The 20,481-nt window shown below is 25.9% G+C and overlaps 1 protein-coding gene across 1 annotated transcript; it reads right to left on the bottom strand.

Annotated features, from left to right (window-relative positions):
- Nucleotides 1-3,598: 3,598 nt before the first annotated feature.
- LOC106454896 (LOB domain-containing protein 12) lies at nt 3,599-4,987 on the bottom strand. The gene is made up of 2 exons (XM_013896976.3): nt 4,780-4,987; nt 3,599-4,521 (listed from the first exon to the last, which is right to left on the bottom strand). Exons 1-2 carry the CDS (start codon nt 4,939-4,941, stop codon nt 4,114-4,116), a joined length of 570 nt encoding a protein of 189 aa, XP_013752430.1. The 5' UTR covers nt 4,942-4,987; the 3' UTR covers nt 3,599-4,113.
- Between the last annotated feature and the right edge of the window lie 15,494 nt (nt 4,988-20,481).

Here is a 20,481-nt window from a genome sequence, read left to right on the forward strand (position 1 = left end):
GGAGTATTTCTCGTTTTTAAGTACCTTAGCTCTGACAGATTAAGAAAACATTAGAGAACACATGGTCAATATAAAAGGTTACGTTTTACCAAAACAAATACAAGTTCACGTAAAATGTTTTTTTTGCTTTTATAGTTTTAGCACGTGCATGGAGCAAATGCACGTCTACGTGTAATTAAGTAGATGTTAGATCTAACGTACTAATGAGTAATGTATACATTTGCAGTTCTAAGAGAATAGTAATGAGTAATGTATAAATTTGCATTCTAAAAGCATTAACATTAATGCATGTTTTTAGGGTGAAATTCTTAGTATAATATAAGATATGTCTCTTAACTTTTAACTAAGAAACAGTAAAAATGTCTCATAAATAAAAATTATAAAAAACTTCTTTTAGTAGAAAAATATCAAATCATACATTAAAAATATCAAATCATACATTAAAAATCTCAAATGGGTTTTCCCCGTTCTAAGAAAGGGTTACGGGCAAACGCACTAAAAAGAGTTTTGTTCCCTTATAGGAAAAAAAGAAAGGTGTTACGAGTAAAATGTCAAGATATATATCATCTCAATAATTAAAATCTCTTATATATTAAAAGAAAAGCATTGTAATAAATGCATTCACATTATAATAGACACGTGGCAGTTTCACAATGATTTGATAATAAATATGCTAACACGTTCACACTATAATCATAAATGTGTTCACACTATGTACTTTGTGATTTTTTTAATATAAAACTCACATACATAGTTCCAATAAAACTCTGGATTTTTCGGTTCGAATAAAAATAGATAACGAATCAAAAGCTAAACTATATATATATTATTTTTATTGTTTACGGATAAAATTGAGCAAAATATTCATAAATTTTGATTCGATTTGTTATCCGTTTTGATTTGAACCAAAAAATCTTGATATTTGAAACTCTACGAAACAAATCAAATACTAAAATACAATATCCAAAAAAGAAGCAAATCACTAATACCAATATTTTTAGGAACATATATCTAATTCGATATGTTATATGCATATATATACATATATGAAAAGAATTATATATATATGTTATATATATTATACTTTATATCAGTTTTACAATATAAATTTATTATATTAGGTACTAGAATTAAAAGGTTATATAATGTTTTATTTTTGTAATAAAATGTTATTATTAAATTATTTTTAAAATTTTATTTTATTTACGAATCAAATGGAATATTCTTTAAAATTCTAAAACATTTCGGATATCCGAGTCACCGAATATCTAGGTGGCTAAAAATCGAATCGACAAAAATGCTTCCAAATATCCAGATACTTGATATGTGTCCACCCCTATTTACGAATGTAATTTTATTTATATATGTAGTATATATATATGTTATATATATTATACTTTATATCAGTTTTACAATATAAATTTATTATATTAGGTACTAGAATTAAAAGGTTATATAATGTTTTATTTTTGTAATAAAATGTTATTATTAAATTATTTTTAAAATTTTATTTTATTTACGAATCAAATGGAATATTCTTTAAAATTCTAAAACATTTCGGATATCCGAGTCACCGAATATCTAGGTGGCTAAAATCGAATCGACAAAAATGCTTCCAAATATCCAGATACTTGATATGTGTCCACCCCTATTTACGAATGTAATTTTATTTTCTTTTGATGAAAAAATGACCAATGTCAAGGTCTTTTTTATTTTAAATAAATTTCAATTTTATCTTTCATGTATTATTCTAAACAAAAATGTCATTTAATATTAATTAACAATATCTTTATATATTTTTCAACTATTTTTATATACTTTTTACATAAATATACATGTGCACCTTGATGTGAGCATCTTATAACTAAGTATTCACCACAGCTGAAGTATCTAATTTTTTTGAAAGTTGAAATATTTTTTCTTAATGTTTCTTTCACTATTGACCAAATTGTAGTGAAATGATTTGTCTTAATAATTTTTTTTTTCTTTTTCTTAAACTATTATCTTTTTAAAAACTATAATATGAAACTATTGGTTCGACATGACGACTATCTAAACTTCATAATATAAAAATAAACATATAATATTAATTTTAGGTTTTTATCCGAAAAAACCTAAAAATCAAATGTTTTAACCGAATAAACTAAAATGAATATTAATTTAAAATAATAGTTATATTTTAGAAGATTAAAAACAAAAAAACGTAAAACCTAACTAATATCTAGATTAAACAGATTTATTGTCTTTTTTATTAAAAATAACGAAACTAATAATCACATCCCGCGCAAGGCGCGGGTTATTACCTAGTATTTATTATTCATGTATGATGCGAATAAGATGATGCGAATAAGACAGTTCTAACTTCTAAGTTATTGTGGAAGCACCGTAGCCTATTGGTTAAGGTTTAAAGGCTTCTACATCCAGGTCTGGGGTTCAAATCCCAGACTATGCAATTTATTGCAGATTACAGGAAATCCAGGTTTCAAATCCCGGAGAAAGCGGTTTATTAAACAATTATGCAGACTATAGAGGAAAGACTTGCAATGGATCTTCAACATGGTGCAAGTAAATCTGGCCAGGCGTGGATCTTCATAGGACGGCTCAGGTGATGCAGTTAGGCGTAGGTCTTCATAAGGCAGGTAGTATTGTCGATTGTCGAATCGTCTATGTAATATTTCCTATATCATAATTGTAAGATCATAATAAATCATCGTTAAAAAAAAAACTTCTAAGTTATCTGGCTTTTTTTTTTGTTAAACTTTTTAAGTTATCTGGCTTGGTATCTTCTTTTTTTTTTTTTTTTTTTTTTTTTTACAGGAGGTTCAAAGGTGAACCCGTTATCCGCACGTGGTTTCCGTTTTGCCCAAAGGCCCGTAATCTGCACGTTGTTTCCGATTGCCAACCATCTAATCTCCCTGGTCCGGAACCAGCCGGCACTAATACCCATTATCCAAGGACCCGACACCAACGCCGCGATAACTTTAAACTTAGGGAGGGCGTAAAGCATTCCGTGGTCACAGGGGTATTCGAACCCGGATCCATATTGATGTGTTAACTACCTCAAGACCACTAGCACACCACCCTGTGGTTATTTGGCTTGGTATCATAAAAAACAAGTTAAGAGCATTAGAACAATTATATAAATATTTCACCAAAAAAAACAATTATATAAATAATAATTTCTGAAGGAACTGATCAATCTTTTTGAGTCATAAGATTCTCTTTTTCGTGTTGACAGGCAATATTATAAATCTTCATCTACTGATCACATGAACACTAGCAATGGAGATAACATAATCAAATTCAACCCACCACCTCCTCTTTTCTAATCGAATTTATGAATTATAATTCATATGCTTAAAAAATGATTAAGTACAAAAGCAACAGCACAGGCGACTTTACGTTCTGACGTGTTGCTTATGATTAATCAAATCGGTCGGTCGAATGAATAAATCTATAAGTCAAAACAAATTGTAAAGGTTGAATCATGTAGATTTGATTTTGAATAAGATGTTGATTTCAATTTCAACTTCACTTTGTCGCAAGTAGAAAGAAAATCTACATTTAGTATCTATATATATAGTAAAAAGTTATTTGCTTGTATTTTAGGATAATTTTATTAATTTTTTTTTTAACACAATAATTTTATTAAATAAACATCAAATATATCCTTCTCTATTAAATCATATAAATTTTCGTAATTTGAACGCTATAACGTTTTGAGTCATTTTTGGGGGGAAAGTAGTGTAGTTGGTTTATTGAAGACTTAAAATGACAAATCATAAAAAATCTTGAAGACGTGAAGAAAATTAGACTGGGTTTGGGAATAGATCTAATTTTCACTGTTCAAACGATGTGAGGATGAAAAATAGAAATGGTGAACTAAATTAAGAGGGAAAAATAAAAACAGATCTCTAATTCCAAAGCTTCTATTCTAACTACATCTTATCACCATCACATGCATGCATTTAAGTTTTTGACTTGTACTATTTCTTTCCTTACACGAAACTTGTTCCCATCTTCTCTTTTTCAACATAGCAAAGAAGCAAACTTGTCGAGACTTCACTTATGAGTTATCCAAACAACAAGATTATATTACAATAATAGCTTAAGTCAAGTCCAAAGAGATTCTTGCTTCAGAGGGTCTTGCATTTGCATCTGCATTTGCATTATACTGCTTGGAGAAGCAAAGTTAGAGTTGAACTGCCCGGAAGACATAGCATAACCCAAGTTGTTATTACTGTTGTTGTTGCAGTTATCGATGTTGTTGTGTAGCAAGAGAATTTTATCGTCTTGGTCTAGTTCAAGTATTTGATGATGAGACTGTAAATTTGGCTCCTGTTGCATCTGGATGCAGAGAATCTCGGCCTGAGCTACTGCTAGTTGCATTTGAAGCTGTGAGACTTGATTTTGCAAGTAGGAGATTGCTCCTACGCAGCCATATACTGGATCTCTAACTCGTGCGTTTGCTTCGAAAACCAGACTATTCACCGCGTCAGCTCTTTGATGAACCGGTAGCTCCTGTAACAATTTGTACCAACCATGTAACCATTTTTGTATATAATTGCCATTATTAATTCTTATGTGTTCATATAGTTTTTAAGCATAATTCGTGAAACAGTTCAACGTAAATCTATACTATTAAAGAAGCATATGCAAAGAATGTTGAAAGCTTTCAACGGAATAATTTTTTTTTTTTTGAACCTAACGGAATAATCTTTCATGGAAGAAAAAATAATAAATATAATATAGTTACTGGCAAATAGGAACGAATGGAACCTGCAACATTTTGCTGACGTTGCTTGCGCCGAAGACCTTATGAACAATGGCAAATTTGTGAGGATCGTCAGGAGGGAAATAAGGTGCAAATATGCAATCTTTTGCACAGCGTCGTCGAAGAAGCTTACACGAAGCACATGGTGATGATCCAGGACCGCCCATCTCTACTTTTATCACGGTCACGCCGGTCTTAGTTAACAAAGTAATTAAGTCGAATCGTTACAGCTTAAGGATCGAGTTCTCTTGAAGTTTGTGAATATAGAAGGAAGAAATGAAAGCTTAGAGTTAAAAGGAGATAGTCCAAGAGGCGTGTATTTATAATAGTTTTTCAGGGGTTTGTAGGGAGCGAGCTAGGTTGTTCACATGTGTTCATTTAATTTTAACTTTAAACTAGATTTTCACCCGCACAACCGTGCGGGTATATATTTTCACATTTATATATATAGATATTTGTTTTACATAATTATTATATATTTTTAATGTTACTCATATATTTAAATGTTTGTATAATTATGCCAAATATAATAATTTTATAGTTTTCATGCTGTAAATTAAAATCATCACATATATATATGTTGCTTATTATATATTTGTCTTATTGAATTTACGTTTGATTACTAAACTAAATTTTTTAATGCATGAAACAACATATATGAAAACAATTTTGTATTTAATTTATTTAATCATGATCTGTAATTCAAATCGCTAGATTTTTTTAGTAATTTTTTAATGTTTATCAACTTTATATAATAAATTACTGTATATTAAAAAGTTTAAGATAAGTTAAATTTTTATACATGTATTATATAGTTTACTAATATTAATCCGTTCTACCAACATATTATATTTTTAGCATAAATATTTTATATTTATGAAATAAAATATGTTAACTTATCAATTTAAAATAATTTTATCATATTTTGTTCAATATAACATTTTTATTTTAAAATGATAGATATTATTATAAAATTGATAAAATAGGATATAATTTTATTCTTTTAGTAACATTTCATTACTAATTACAAAATTAGTTGAAAATATTTATATTCAATTTATGACAATTAAGATCTTATTATATTCTTTTTCAAGAGATTTGTTAGAATTTTAATTTTTTTTTTAAATAAAAGATATTATGATTAAAGTAGTTAAAAATATTATGTATATTAGCATTAGTGATATACATTTAATATAAAATTTAAATGATGGTCCAAATAAAAATATCACTCATAAATAAATCATGATTTTTATTTTATTAGAAAACAAATTTGAAAAAATAAAAATAAAAATAAATATTTATTTCTAACAAAATCTTTAAAAATTATTAGTAAATGTATTTGTGAAATTAATTAATTTCATTTTATTTAAATTTTTGTTTATAAACTAAAACTATATTCAATTTTAATTTCTAATTATATTTTTTGATAATTTAAATTAAAACTAACTAATTTTTGAAAGTAAATTTAAAAAGATTCTAAGAAGATTTTTAAAAGATTTTGTTAGAACATTTTAAATATATTCATTTGTATTTCAAATAAAAAGATAAAGATATTAAATAATATAATAATGAACTTATGTAAAATATAATATTTTCTAGGAATGATCCAAACTTAAAAAATCACACATGAAAAGAAGTCATGACTTCTATTTTAATATATAAGACTAGATTTTGACCCGTGCAACCGCACGGATGTTTGTTTTCACCTTTTTTATACATCAATTATTGTTTTAGAACATAAGTGGTATATATTTTTAATGTTAATCATATACTTAAATATTTATATAGCTATTTCAAATACAATAATTTTATATAACTATTTCAAATACAATAATTTTATAATTTTCATGTTATAATTAATTAATTGTTTAAACCTTATGTATTTGCCACTTCTTATTATATATTTATCTTATTGTATTTGCATTTAGTTATTAAACAAATTAATATATTCATGAGAAAATATATTTAAAAAAAAATTGTATTTAATTTATGCTAAATTCTGACCCGTATTTCAAAACTGGATTTCTTTTTACCAATATTTTTATGCTTATTCATTTTAGATAATTTATTATTGTATATATAAAAGTGTAAGATATGTTAATTTTTAGACATGTATTATATAGTTTGTTAATTTTAAGTCGTTCTATCATCATATTATATTTTAAATAAATAGTTTATATTTATGAAAATAAAATTTATAAATTTATCAATTGAATATAATTTTATCATATTTATTTTAGTATAATAATTATATTTTAACATGATCATGACTATAAAAGTAGATAAAATAGGATATAATTTATTTATTTTCATTTCTAAACGATAACTTAAAATACTTTAAGTTATTGTTTAAATATTACACAGATTTATTAGAATTTTTTAAATATAATATATAAATATATATTATATTTAAAATAAAAATATATTATGATTAAAATAGTTACAAAGATTTTATATTATTAACTTTAAAGAAATACATGTTAATTTTTATACATGTATTATATAGTTTGATAATGTTAACTCATCTTACCAACATATTAGATTTTATTTTTGAACATAAATATTTTATAATTACGAAAATAAAATATATAAATATATAATTTTAATACAATTTTATTATATTTAGCTCAATATAATAATTTTCATTTAATATGATTGATTATGATTATATAATAACTAAAATATTATAGATTTTTTTTTATTTTTCATTTTATATAACTTAATATATTAATGTATACTAATATTTTAAACTAATTTTGAAATTAGTGAAAATATTTAAATATAATTTCAAAAATGAAGATCTTGTAAAAATCTTTTTAAACAGATTTGTTAGAATTTTAAAATAAATATATTTATATTTAAAATGAAAAGATATCAAAAGATACTATGATTAAAATATTTTAAAAATTATATTTATTATTAGTCTGAATTAAAATATAGTATGAATTTCTATGAATAGGTCCATTAGGTCCATTTTTTAAAAAATCACACATGAATCAAGGTTGTGACTTCTGTTTTAATATATAAGATATTAGCTTATAATAGTGTCTAAATAAGAAGTTACAATTATTAAATTTAATTATGAAAACAACTATATCCGTAGTTTTTTTTTTTCTTTTGCGACAAATTTATACTGCTTTTGTTTTTTCATTTATCTTTTTTTTTTCGTTTCTTTGTTATATAATCTTTTGCTGGATCCATTTAGGATGTGGCCATAAAATTGCTCCAATATTTTTTCTAGTTGTCGCGGAATGACCTTTTTAACTTGTATTATAAATAATATTTTTTTCCGTTCCCAAAATTAAGATGTTTTAGATTTTTTATTTGTTCCACAAAGATAGATTTTCTATATGTTTAAGGTATTTTTTTATACTTTTAAGAAACATTAAATGAAAATATTTTGAATTGGTTAAATTTCATTGGTGAAAATTTATTGGAAAGTGTATAATAAAGTAAAAAAAAATTAAATTATAAACATTTATTGAATTCTTAATAAGCGTGAACACTTTAGAAAAACTTACTTTCGGGAACAAAGAGAGAAAATATGTTTTAAAATTTTGTATCTTGATTAATTATCAATTTCTTACATTTTTTTTTTTGATATCCGTGGGAATCCGGCGACCGAGGTCAATCGACTAATCCCACAAGACCCGCATCAGCCACGTAATTTCCACCCCAGGAATTAGCAGGGAGGGCTCGGGTGACCACAGGGGTTTCGAAGTCGGGTCCGTATTGGCGGGAAAACTACCTCAAGACCACTAGCCCACCACCCTGTGGTTATTTCTTACATTATTCCTGTGAATTTTCTTTTTAATGATTTTCATCTCCTTCATACATATTTTACGGATATTTTATTTTTCAGCTTTCATCCTCTTTGATGATATATAGTTATTGCGAGATGAGAGCAATAATGTTTTATGGTAAATATTAATTTTATTCAAACTAGCTTGTAACTTTGATGATATAACTGGGGTTTACAACCTAGTGATATTTCATTCTACAATTAGTTGTAATTCTAAATGCTGATTTATGCAGAGTTTAAATTTGTATATTCTTTGTATTTTTTTTTCCTCACGACATCCATAATTTGGACTACGGGATGGGAATACATACACATTTTTTTGTAAAAGAGGAATACATACACATTACACGTTAATAGCCGATGGCGTTAAAAAACGTGTTTAATGACGTTTTGACCCTGAGTGATAGGTACTGAGTGAGAACAATACGGTGAATAGGAAAAAGGAGTGAGCACCGCAAAGGCGCGTGATAGGTTGGCGTCCAATGCAGTTTGAGAAGTATCCCCACGTTGTCATTTGACTCTTTTCTTTTCTTTAACACACGACAGTCGTAGACTACCAACCTATCTTTCTTTATTCAGTAACGTTTACAAAAATATGTCAATATTTTAATAGTTTCTCGATGTCTCAATTTTCTCTCTTTTAAAAAAGAAGTCGAGGAAGGTGAGATGTCTCAATAACCCATGGGTTATAAGAAAATATATACTATATTGTGTAATAATATAAGGGCTTTTATTCAAGCAACCCTGTATCCTCCTGTTTTATAAAAAAAAACTATGTATTATGTCGAAGTACATTTCATAAGTAAAAATTGTCAATACCTTAAATTATATCCTATCATAGTCCAAATAGGTATAAGTATAACTGATCTGAAACGAAACAAATACTAATGTTTTGTCAACTGACGAAAACATGTTAGAGATTTTAGATCAAAAATGAAAAGAACCAATACAACACAATCCTTACATAGATACGATTTTAAAACAATTTATTTTTGTAATATTAAAATGAAATAAACTTTTTAGTCAAAAAAGAAAAGAAATAAACTTCACCTTCTACATAACCAAAACAATTAACAATATATATAATCCATATATAGTGTTTCATGGTTTGAAAAAAAAAATCCTATATTTGACTTTTTCTAACACGAACAGAAAAGTTAGTTAGGAAATTAATTAATAAATATAAGAATGGAATAAATCAAGAGAGAGGAAGTGGTTAATGTTAGGATAATACACTATCTAAGTGAGAATGACGTGAAACCCTAACGAGGACCGAGACTCCTTAAGAAATGGCCTCCAATGTGAATGTTTGTTGGCTTGAAAGACATTCACATCAAAACTTCAACCAATCTCTCCTTCACACAACACTTCCTCTTTATACTATTAATTATTCATCTCGCACTATATTAAACTTTGTGAAGTGATTATGAGAATAGTAATGTTGGGGAGGCCCGACTTTTCATGGGAAGACACTGATTAAATTAAGAACTTGGGATAATTATAATTATTTCTCCTTGTACAAAAGATACTAGAGCTTGACCCGCGCACCTGCGCAGGTGTTAGTTTTTTTTATAAATAAATATTTATTTGTATAAGTGATAATATATATTTTAAAAGTTACCCGTTTAATTTATTTTTAATATGACATTTCTAAACACAATAATTCTATAGTTTATATTGAGTAGTTTTATTTTATCATGTAAACCCTTAGTTATATCATCTATTTATTTAGAATATGACCTGTAAAGTCACACAAATGTATTTTTATTTTTATGGATCAAAATTTTATGATTATATATAATAAAATTGTTGTATAAACTATTTTTATGGATCACAATTTTATGATTATGTATAATAAAATTTTTGTATACTATTTACTATGTATATGTGGAATTAGTAAAATAATTACCGTATAATGTATGTAATTATGAAATGTATATATGGAATTAATTATTTTCAAACACACATATGTATAATAAAAAAAGAAAAGACAATTAATATTAAAATTTAGGTTTATTAATTATTGTTACCATGATTTTTTAGTTAGAATTTGATTTTGGAAATACATTAATTGAAGAGAAAAGACAAAAATCCTAAAAGATAGGTTAATTAATAACTTCAGTGGCATGCTATTGTAAATATAGTGAAAAACTAAGGGATAATCTAATTTTGTACTCCTTTTTTAATAGATTAGATAGAAATACATGAAGACAGAATCTCTGCGAAGCATCTTAGGACAGCCTTCGATGCGTGAAAAGCAACATTTGTTTTTATCGGATTACGGAGAACCAAATATAAAATTTCATAAACTCCATCTTTGGTGATAAACCTTTGTCTTATTTAACTATAGCCAAAGTAAGACAAAAAACCATGCTAAACGCCTCAACTGTTTTATTCATTAAAATTCCTTACAGAAGAAAAATTAAATTATACACCAGATTTAAGCCATCAGTATTGTTGGAGATATTTTTTTTGTTGAATCTTGGAAACAAGAAGAGGAAGATAGAAAATAGAATCACTCTTTAGTATATAAGATTTAAAGGCTTTAACAAATTTATAATAAATTATAATATATTCAAAAAAGGCAAATCTCTTAGATAGCACAAAAATATGATAACGATAACATACAAAGAATGATATTCAAAATAGTATTAACTAAATATTTAAATGACAATTTCTCCAAACTCTAGGTCTTTAAGACTTTAACCTAACACCACCCTGTTTGTAATACTAAATTTTAAATCTTAATGACTAAATTCAAATCCGAATATAAATAATTTTTTATTTTTAGTTAATGATATTTTGAAAAAAAATAAAATTCTCTGTATGTAATTTTGGAACAAAAAGTATTTTATCATATGATATTTTTCTTATTATAAATGGTTACCAGCAAATTCATTATAAACTTTAATACGTTAGTCCTTTTAGAATGGCTAATATTTTTAAATCCCGAAACGTATTTTAAGTAAGAGTTTATAATAGATAATGATGCCCAATGTTTTTTCTTGGCAAGACAAAGGAGATCAATGTCTATATAGCATTAACGAATGCGTGTGGTTGCACGATGGTAGTCAAAAAGTGGTCTTGCTTTTACCATTGGCACGAAATCAAGACTAACTTTTTGCACATAAATACATTGAAAGTCCTTAACGACTTGTTAATAAAGATTGATTTAACTACTGGAAAGTTAAAAGATAAAAACAATACTCCATAAGTAATTAAAGTTCTGTTTTAGACATTATAAATGCAATTATTTGACTCTATCACCACACAGGGCTTAAATAGTTAAATGACATCGTTAATAATATGGATGTGAAGTTTGGAGGTGTGATTAATTTTATGGGAGATGGGGATAATATTTAATCTATACGAACTCGCAACAAGACAGACCTTCAGCATCGTTTTGAACAATCTAATTAATAACCTATTAACGTCCAAAAATTGTAGATGTAGTTTCTTTACACAGTATTCAAAGACCTAACCTTTTTTGAATCCAAGAAGAACAAGTATTTGTGCACTTTTTCTTCGATTTGCTAGCTATATGACTAGTACCTATCCACGTACCAAAAACACAAAGATCTTTGTCAATAAGAATGTCTAATAAGACAGAGTTGAATGTTGATATCTATTTCACATTTTTTTTTTGTTAAATGCTCCTTAATTCATTTTAAATATATCGGTTCACTTATCTAATTATAATTATCTGATAAAATTAAAAGCGATACATAAAAACAGGGACAAATCTTCTAAATAATACTTTTTACTTTTAGCTTTTGTTTTGTTTTTTCCAAATAACCTCAAAAGTCAAAATGATCAAATTAGGTTTCATGAAAGTGATAAATAACAATTATATCCTCATTTATAATTTATTTAATAATTTAGTAAATATATAAAAATATAAATAGAAAAAAAATCCAAAAACGATAAAATCAAAAATATATTTTCAAAAATAACCCTGATTTTTTGGGAAACATTTTTTCTTATAAACAGTTTAAGAAAACCTTTTTGAATATGTATGTATGATATGTTCACGAATTTGTAAAACAAAATTCTAAAATTTAGAATTGCATTCATAAACATTTAATTAGAATTTTTGAATATAATTTGTATTTATATTTGGGAAAGTCATCTTCCTGAATTTGTTTAAGAAGATATTCCCATATTTTTAAAAGAAAAACAGTTTAAAAAAGAATATATTTGAAAAAAAAATTGAAAAAAGTTTGATTTTTTTTTTAATTTGTCTTCGTATTATTAATTAAATATTTATTTAATATATATTTAGAGAACAGTATAATTATTATTCACTACTTTAATAAAATATATTTTGGTCAACAGTTTCGATCTAATGTTTTTGAATGTCCTAAACAAAAAATTAAAATATATTTTATGCTTTTAGATAATATTATATATATTTATAATAAAAATTTTACTAAAATTTTATAAACTAATTCTATCTTATTAGTAATTGGTGAAGATTTCATTAACTTAATTGTAAAGCAATATTATTAAATTTTATTATAACTATCTGATACAGTCAATCATAATTTAGTAAAATAATTTGTTAATACAAAATTTTTTATTTTAAAATTCTTATTGTTTTACTATACACTTACTCCATAAATTTATTAGTGAAAGTTCCATAAATATTGCTAAAGTATCTTTAAAATACTACTCTTATCAAAAGTTATAAATGTTATTTACATATTAAGAGCTTGATTGGTTTCCCCGCTACCACCCGCAAACGCAGCTTTTGCGGTTGGTAGCGGTTGACAGCGTTTCGAAACAATCATACAAACCGCTATAAATCGCTTCAAACCGCTCCGAACCTCTTAAATTCAAAAGCTGGTTCGAGCTAGCGTTTGCGGTTGCGGACGGTTGCGGGAGGATAATTTTTTTTTCTTTTTTTTAAAAACCATATAAATACAAAAAATAAAAATATTCAATAAATTTTTAAAAATGAAATTATAAAAATACTAAAATATATCTATGATATTTTAATTAATATTATAAAATTTTAAAATAAAAATATTTTCTATAATTTTTAAAAATTTAAAACTATAACTTTGAAAATATAATTTATATATTTATTATAATATTATGATTTTTGATATTTTTATAATTATATAAAATGTAAATATTGTTAATTTATTATTTAACCGCTGCTGTATCTAGTAGTTAACCAGTCATAAGTATCCCGCAAACGCACCAATTTTTAACCGCAGAACGAGTCGTACAAATCTTTTAAAACCGCTAAAAACCGCAACCACCCGCATCCGCAAACGCCCGCAACCGCAACCGCAACCGCTGCGTTTGAACCAGTCAGGCCCTAATACTAACAACAATTCTTAATACGATAAATTTAAACGAAAACGCCTCTTAAAAAAAAACAATTCTTAGTATAATAAATGTAAGCGAAAAATGCCTCTTTTAAATATCGTTTGGGTCTATTACTTTGTACTTTGTAGACCGACCATGACTTTCGAACTATTGATCTTGAAAGCTAACTACGGAGTAGTACATGACTCCAAAGGAAATTAATGCAAGACCCACAAAACGAGATAATCCTAATTAATGTCTGAAGAGATTATTAAAATAAATGGGTTTTTGAAAAAAATCCTCAAGAGAAGTTTCAACTAGGACCATCACATTAAGTGAAAACCACGTGAGTTCAAGCTTCTAATCCTTGTCTTCGAAGTGAAACTCTTCTCTTTAATCTCATAGATTTACTATATCTCATTTATCTCATTTACAGGCCTTATTATCTTTTTCATATATAAGAAGAGAAAGATGATCAGCCTGAACTAAGTTCCAAATATTCCAGTTGTTACATATAGAAAATCCTCAAAAGGGTAAAGTATATATATGTCTAACAAAAATATATATATATCCAACAAAAATTGATCTGGTACGTGAACTTAATCCAAAAATTTAAGAAAATTCTTAGTTTTAAAATAAAATATAATCTACCAAGAAAACATGCTCCATGCCATAACCCTAGAAACCATAATGCTAGAACGTGGTTATGATTCTTAATAAAATATCAGTTGTGGTGCATCCAAGGAATGTTTTTTAACCCCAAAATGCCGGGGACATGCATGAAAAACCATTTGACTAGTTTGTGATCATCGCCAACAATAATCTCCACACAGTTATTCGCTTGATAGCAACGATTTCATATATGTATATATATTTTACGATTTCATATATTTTATGTATGTGTTAATTAATGAGTATTATTTATTCACGAAAATCTATCAACTTGGATGTGTTAGACACCCACAGTCAATGTATCCATCAGACTTATCAAAAATTGTCTCTTTGCCCCTCCAAACTCATATCAACTTCTATTCAAAATAGAATGCACCTACAGATTTGCCTAACATATTTAATTAATCTAGAAGTAGTTCAAATTAAGTGAACAAAACACAACCAGCCCATAACGTAGGCTACAAAACCTCTGAACAGATCTTTTCTATTGAGTTTCCAATTAGTTTGAATAACACAATTTTGATCTGATTGCCAACATTAGTTGTCCATGGGTTATTTTATTCTTTGAATTTTCAGTGTTTGGTTTTTGACTACTAGTCTTAGTTCTTACAGTAGAAACGCCATATAATAGCTGTTGAACATTTATTAAATATAGTAAACATGAAGAAATTTAAAGGAAAACTAAGAAGCCTAATTGGGTAAACAATCTTTTCTAGTATATTTTTACAGCATGAAATTACAAAAGCTCTTTCTAATCAAAATTTATGGAACATAAATCCTTCAATACTAATGGAAGAGTTTGTCCCCTTTTCTTGCAATATTTTTTTTTTAAATAACCTTTTCTTGCTTTATTGCATTCTAAAAAGAGATCTCTTTTATATACTAGCAAAATCAAAGGACTCAGTTTATACTGTATAAGTACTATCCTAGAGGATGAACAAATAGTTTAGGTGCTAATGGATGCATACATTTTAGAATTAGAACTGTCGCATTGGGAAGTGGTTCTTGTTAATGTAATTTTATATTCATTCATAAGAAAACCTATTGAAATTTGAAAGAGTACAAAAAAAAAAGAAAAAACAGACATCTTTAGGACCTCGGAGAAAAATAATCATTAAATGCTTTACGAATGACATGGAAGATTCCACATCGGTATTTGCTATTTTGTTTTTCTTAATTTCTCTTTTCTTAAAGGAAAAATTGAAATCTCATTGGAAATGATGGGGAGACAAGAAGCAATGTTTGACGAGTTCAGTAAAACTATTAAAGTCTATGTTTTAAAAAGGTGGAAAAGAAATAAAAAATACATGATGGTTTTTTTATTGATATACTCTTTCTGTTATAAAAAAATTAGATGTTTTGACCATATATACATGCATAATATTATTACGAATATTTATTAATTTATATTTTATTAATTTAAAAATCAGTATGATAAGTTATTATATTTTTTCAAAAAGTTTAAGATCAAACATCAAATTATTTATATATGATATAAAAATTCATTAAACTATATATACTTATTGTTGTATTGAATTTTTCAAAACACTCAAATATTAGAAATATTTTAGAATATACTATTATACAAATATTTTTGCTTAATTAATATTTATTTATTAATTAATATACAATTCTTATATATTGTGTTTTATCTTAAAACAAAATATGAGCCCGTTGCAACGCAACGGGTTTTGTTTGATGTTTAATTTAATAAAAAGTATAAAATAAAAAAATTATTTTATTATAATATTATGATTGTTTTTTGCATATGTTGTTTGAGATTTATTTTATAACTCAAACTCATTTTACACATAAGTTCACGTTAATATTTTTTTTTTATAGTTATGGTGCATAGATGAGTTGCTATAAACTTTATACAAAGGATTAGAGAAAATACTATATATAGACATTTAAACTGAACATAATCAGAAATAATAAATGAAAAGTAAAAAGAAATGAAAATTAAATACACCAATCGAATTAATGATAATATTATACATGTTCTTATGTAGTAATTTAATGTTTTATTAAATAAGTTTTTAAATTTTTATTTTGCTATGATTTTTTAAAAAAGGAAAACATTCTATTTTATAAATCTTCATTTTATTTTCAATTAAAAAATAAAAATAATATTAAATACTTTTTTACAATTTTGTTTAAGATTTTAGAAAAGGTAACTTATTGTCATATAACTTATTACAATTTTCTTCTCTTTAAAAATTTTAGAAAAAATATTGCTATCAAATAATTATTTTTATTTATAAATAAATATTTTCAAAATTTCTATTTTTACAAATCGTATCAATACTAATTTTACACTTCTTTTGTTAATTATATAATTTTTAGCATGTTCATCATCAAACACTCTCTTAAAAATAATATCAAATACATTATTACAATTCTCTTTTGGTTAGGACTTAAAAATACTATACTTCTTCTGTTTAGGATTTTTTTAATAAAAAAAAGGAAAACAACTATCAAATATTCTTTTACACTTTGTAGGTTTTTAGAAAAAGAAATTAATATTACATAATGTTTTACAATTATATTTTGTCCAGGATTTAAAGAACAAATTTCTATCAAATAACTATTTTCAGTTAATATTAACTATTTTTAAAAGTTGCAATTTTCAAAATTCGTTTTTACAATTTTTCTTGTTAATTGAATAATTGTTAATATCATGTTTATCATTAAATGTTTGAAGTAAAAATTACTATTAAATAAAATTTTACAATTATCTCTAGTCACAATTTAAAAGAAAAGGAAAAAAAAATCTTAATTGGTTGGATTAGAAAAAAAAATTCTTTTAGAAATCTCTTTATTTAATATTTTAGCAAAAAAATAAGTTATTTTCACATAATGAAAGTTTTTATTGACACATACACAATTTAATTTTTTAATTGGCACATATCACAATCATATTACAATTCGTTTTTGTTTAACATTTTTTTCTTAAAAGTTAATGTTTATATTTTATAATTCTCTATCTTTAGTATCTTTTAAAACAAACATTATAATAAAATATAGTAATAACAACTGTAATAATAATAATAATAATAATAATAATAATAATAGTAAAATTAATAATAATAAGACTATTAAATAATATTTATAATAATTTTTAAAAAAATGTTCTTATTATTTTAGTATATATATTTTGATTATGATATAGTTTAACAAATATCACATGTATAAATATGTAACTACCAGGTGTCACAATCATGTTAATTAGGAATTTTGAAGAACCAAGCTCAATATAATCTTTTATAATTATATTTTCAGTAAAAGTTTAGAAAAGAAAATTTATATTAAATAAATTATTTTCAAATCTATTTTTTAGGATTTTGAAAAAGGAAAATTTCTAAAAAAATTACGATGAAATATTTTTTAAAATCTTTTTTACTATTAAATAATTTTTAAAAGTAGTTTTTTTCAAAATTCGTTCGTATTATCTTATTATATATATATTTTTAATCATTATATATTTAAACACATGTCACAATATTAGAAAGAAAATTATAATCAAATAATCTTTTGCAATTATCTTTTGATTAGTATTTAAAAAAGGAAAATTACTATTAAATAAGTTATATAATAATATTTTTAATAAAATTTGTTTTGGGTAATATCTTAGTATATATATTTTTAATTATGAGATAAATTAACATATGTCACAATCTTAAATATATAATTGCTATGTGTCGTGATCCTGTTAATTAGCAACTTTGAAGAACCAAGCTTTATATAATAAGATAATATTTTTTATAAACGTTATGATATAAACAAAAAAAATATATAAATTTTTCTTTTTTTTTGAAATCTAATATTATTAATGTTAAATTCTTTTTAGTTATATAATAACTTCATTAAGGGTACGAATTTAACCATTTTAACTTTTAATGTGAGAGCTCTATTACGAAAGTTTACTTCGCAAATACAAATATAGATGTTAATCAGACATTTTATATATATATTAAAAAAAGGATTGAAATGAATTTATATTTTTATAAATTTTATCTGTCTAACCAATAATATGTTAAATAAACTTTTTTTTTTTGATGAAATTTAAAATTTATTGATCCATCGGGAAATAATGTTATGTACAAGGTACAAATATTGAACTAAGTTTCCTCTATGCTATGGTATGATAAATAAAGAATGATCTGATCTAGAGAGTGGCCTCGAACCATCGCGTTAATAGTCCTCCGTATTTGTGGTCCGGTTTATATCGAAGGGAGACAATCCTATTTCTCATGGCTTTGTCAATCCTTCTTCTCATCTGATCAGTACTCATACCAGGCTGTTGGTGGCGCCTAGCATTCCTCTCCCTCCATACATGATAGACTGTACTCTGGAATAACATTCTTGCAAGTATGGTATCCAATCTCTTATCGGTCATACGCTGCAGTCGAGTAATGGTCCACTGCCAATCTGGATTGATTCCATTTCCAACAAGCCGGCGTGCAAGCACTTCCCAAACTGTGTATGAATATGGACAGGAAAAATAAAGATGATCTCTAGTCTCGTCTCTTTCTCCACAGAACACACATCCCTGCACCATCCCCCACTGTCTCATTCTATCCCCTGTAGACAATCTGTTCTTGATAGCTAACCAAAGGATGAAGGCGTACCTTGGAACGCCTTGTGGCAACCAAACCACTTTGCTCCAAAGAACTTTATCTCTTTTAACCCGCACTTGATCCCAAGTTCTTGATGCTGAGAATGTAGGCAAGTAATCATATGTTAAATAAACTTTATCTATAAAATTAATGCATTTTGTAATTATAAGGAACTAAAAATAAATAAGTTAGATTGAAATGTAAAATAATATTTTCGTGTAACAAAAAATGCTAAATAGACACTTTTTTTTTAAGAAAGGAGAGAGCATGGAGTAGTTGAATAAGCGAAAATGAGTATGCTTTTGTCGAATTCCAAATTATGACCTTTTTATCTAACTTTAAAAAGTCCGTTGTGAGATTCTGTTAGAAAAAAAAAAGAAGCAATCTGAAACACCAGGCTTCGTGCTAATCCGTAGATTTGGACTCTAGAAGTTACCGCCTCATCTTAGTTTTTTTTGTTGTCATCTCGTTTTTTATTAATAAAACTAAACAGTCAATAAAATACAAAAGCAAAAAGTAAAAAAAAAAGACTTACCCAGATAAGGCCCATATAGAAATATAAAAAAAAACACATTATAAAGCCCAATTTAAGAAACCCAAATGACGAAAAATTCATCTTCACGTAACATCAAATAGCCATGTACCTTGCCGTAAACAAAGGAAAACTAGATAGCTCAGAACAGAGATGCTGTTGACATAACCTGCTCGGAGGTCACCGTCGGATGTCTAATCGAGCACTCCACCGGAACACACTGAAATAGGAAGCTCGAGATTAGAACAAACGTCAATAGGAACATATCTTTTAAACGCTCAAGAGATAAACTGACGACTAAAAAATTAAAACTGAAAACCATAACTAAACACTAACAAACATTGGAGATTAGCGATGAAAGTTAGAAGAGGTGTTGTGGAAACCATCACATGCTTGAAATAAAACCAGCAAAGCAACACTTAAGGAGCCATCACTTGCTGAAAAAGAAGCCGCCAAATCGTTGCTGAAAAAGCCGTCACTTGCCAGAGTCAAAACCTGATCATCAGGAATTAGACTGAAGAAGAAACTGGCAAAATCATGAACCTCTCTCGTCATCACCGCCGTAAAAGATTTTAGATGGAGAACGGAGGAAAGAGAGAGAGGTTTTTACAAGCAACTTGCTATAGCATTTTTGTCTTATCTTAGTTATTTTATAATTTTAACTATAGTTTTCAATTTTAAAAGTTACCATTTCATTTCAGTTGTTCTATACTTTTTATGATATACTATCTAATCTATTAAAACATAAGTACAAATTTAAAATAGC

Source organism: Brassica napus, chromosome A5, assembly GCF_020379485.1.
Source record: "Brassica napus cultivar Da-Ae chromosome A5, Da-Ae, whole genome shotgun sequence".
NCBI classification, from domain to species: domain Eukaryota; kingdom Viridiplantae; phylum Streptophyta; class Magnoliopsida; order Brassicales; family Brassicaceae; genus Brassica; species Brassica napus.

Excerpts from the sequence above, each read along its gene's own strand:
- LOC106454896 (XM_013896976.3), bottom strand. The coding sequence starts at position 4,941 with ATGGGCGGTCCTGGATCATCACCATGTGCTTCGTGTAAGCTTCTTCGA. Across the intron at positions 4,522-4,779 it reads ACGTCAGCAAAATGTTGCAG|GAGCTACCGGTTCATCAAAG; the intron begins GTTCCATTCGTT and ends AAATTGTTACAG.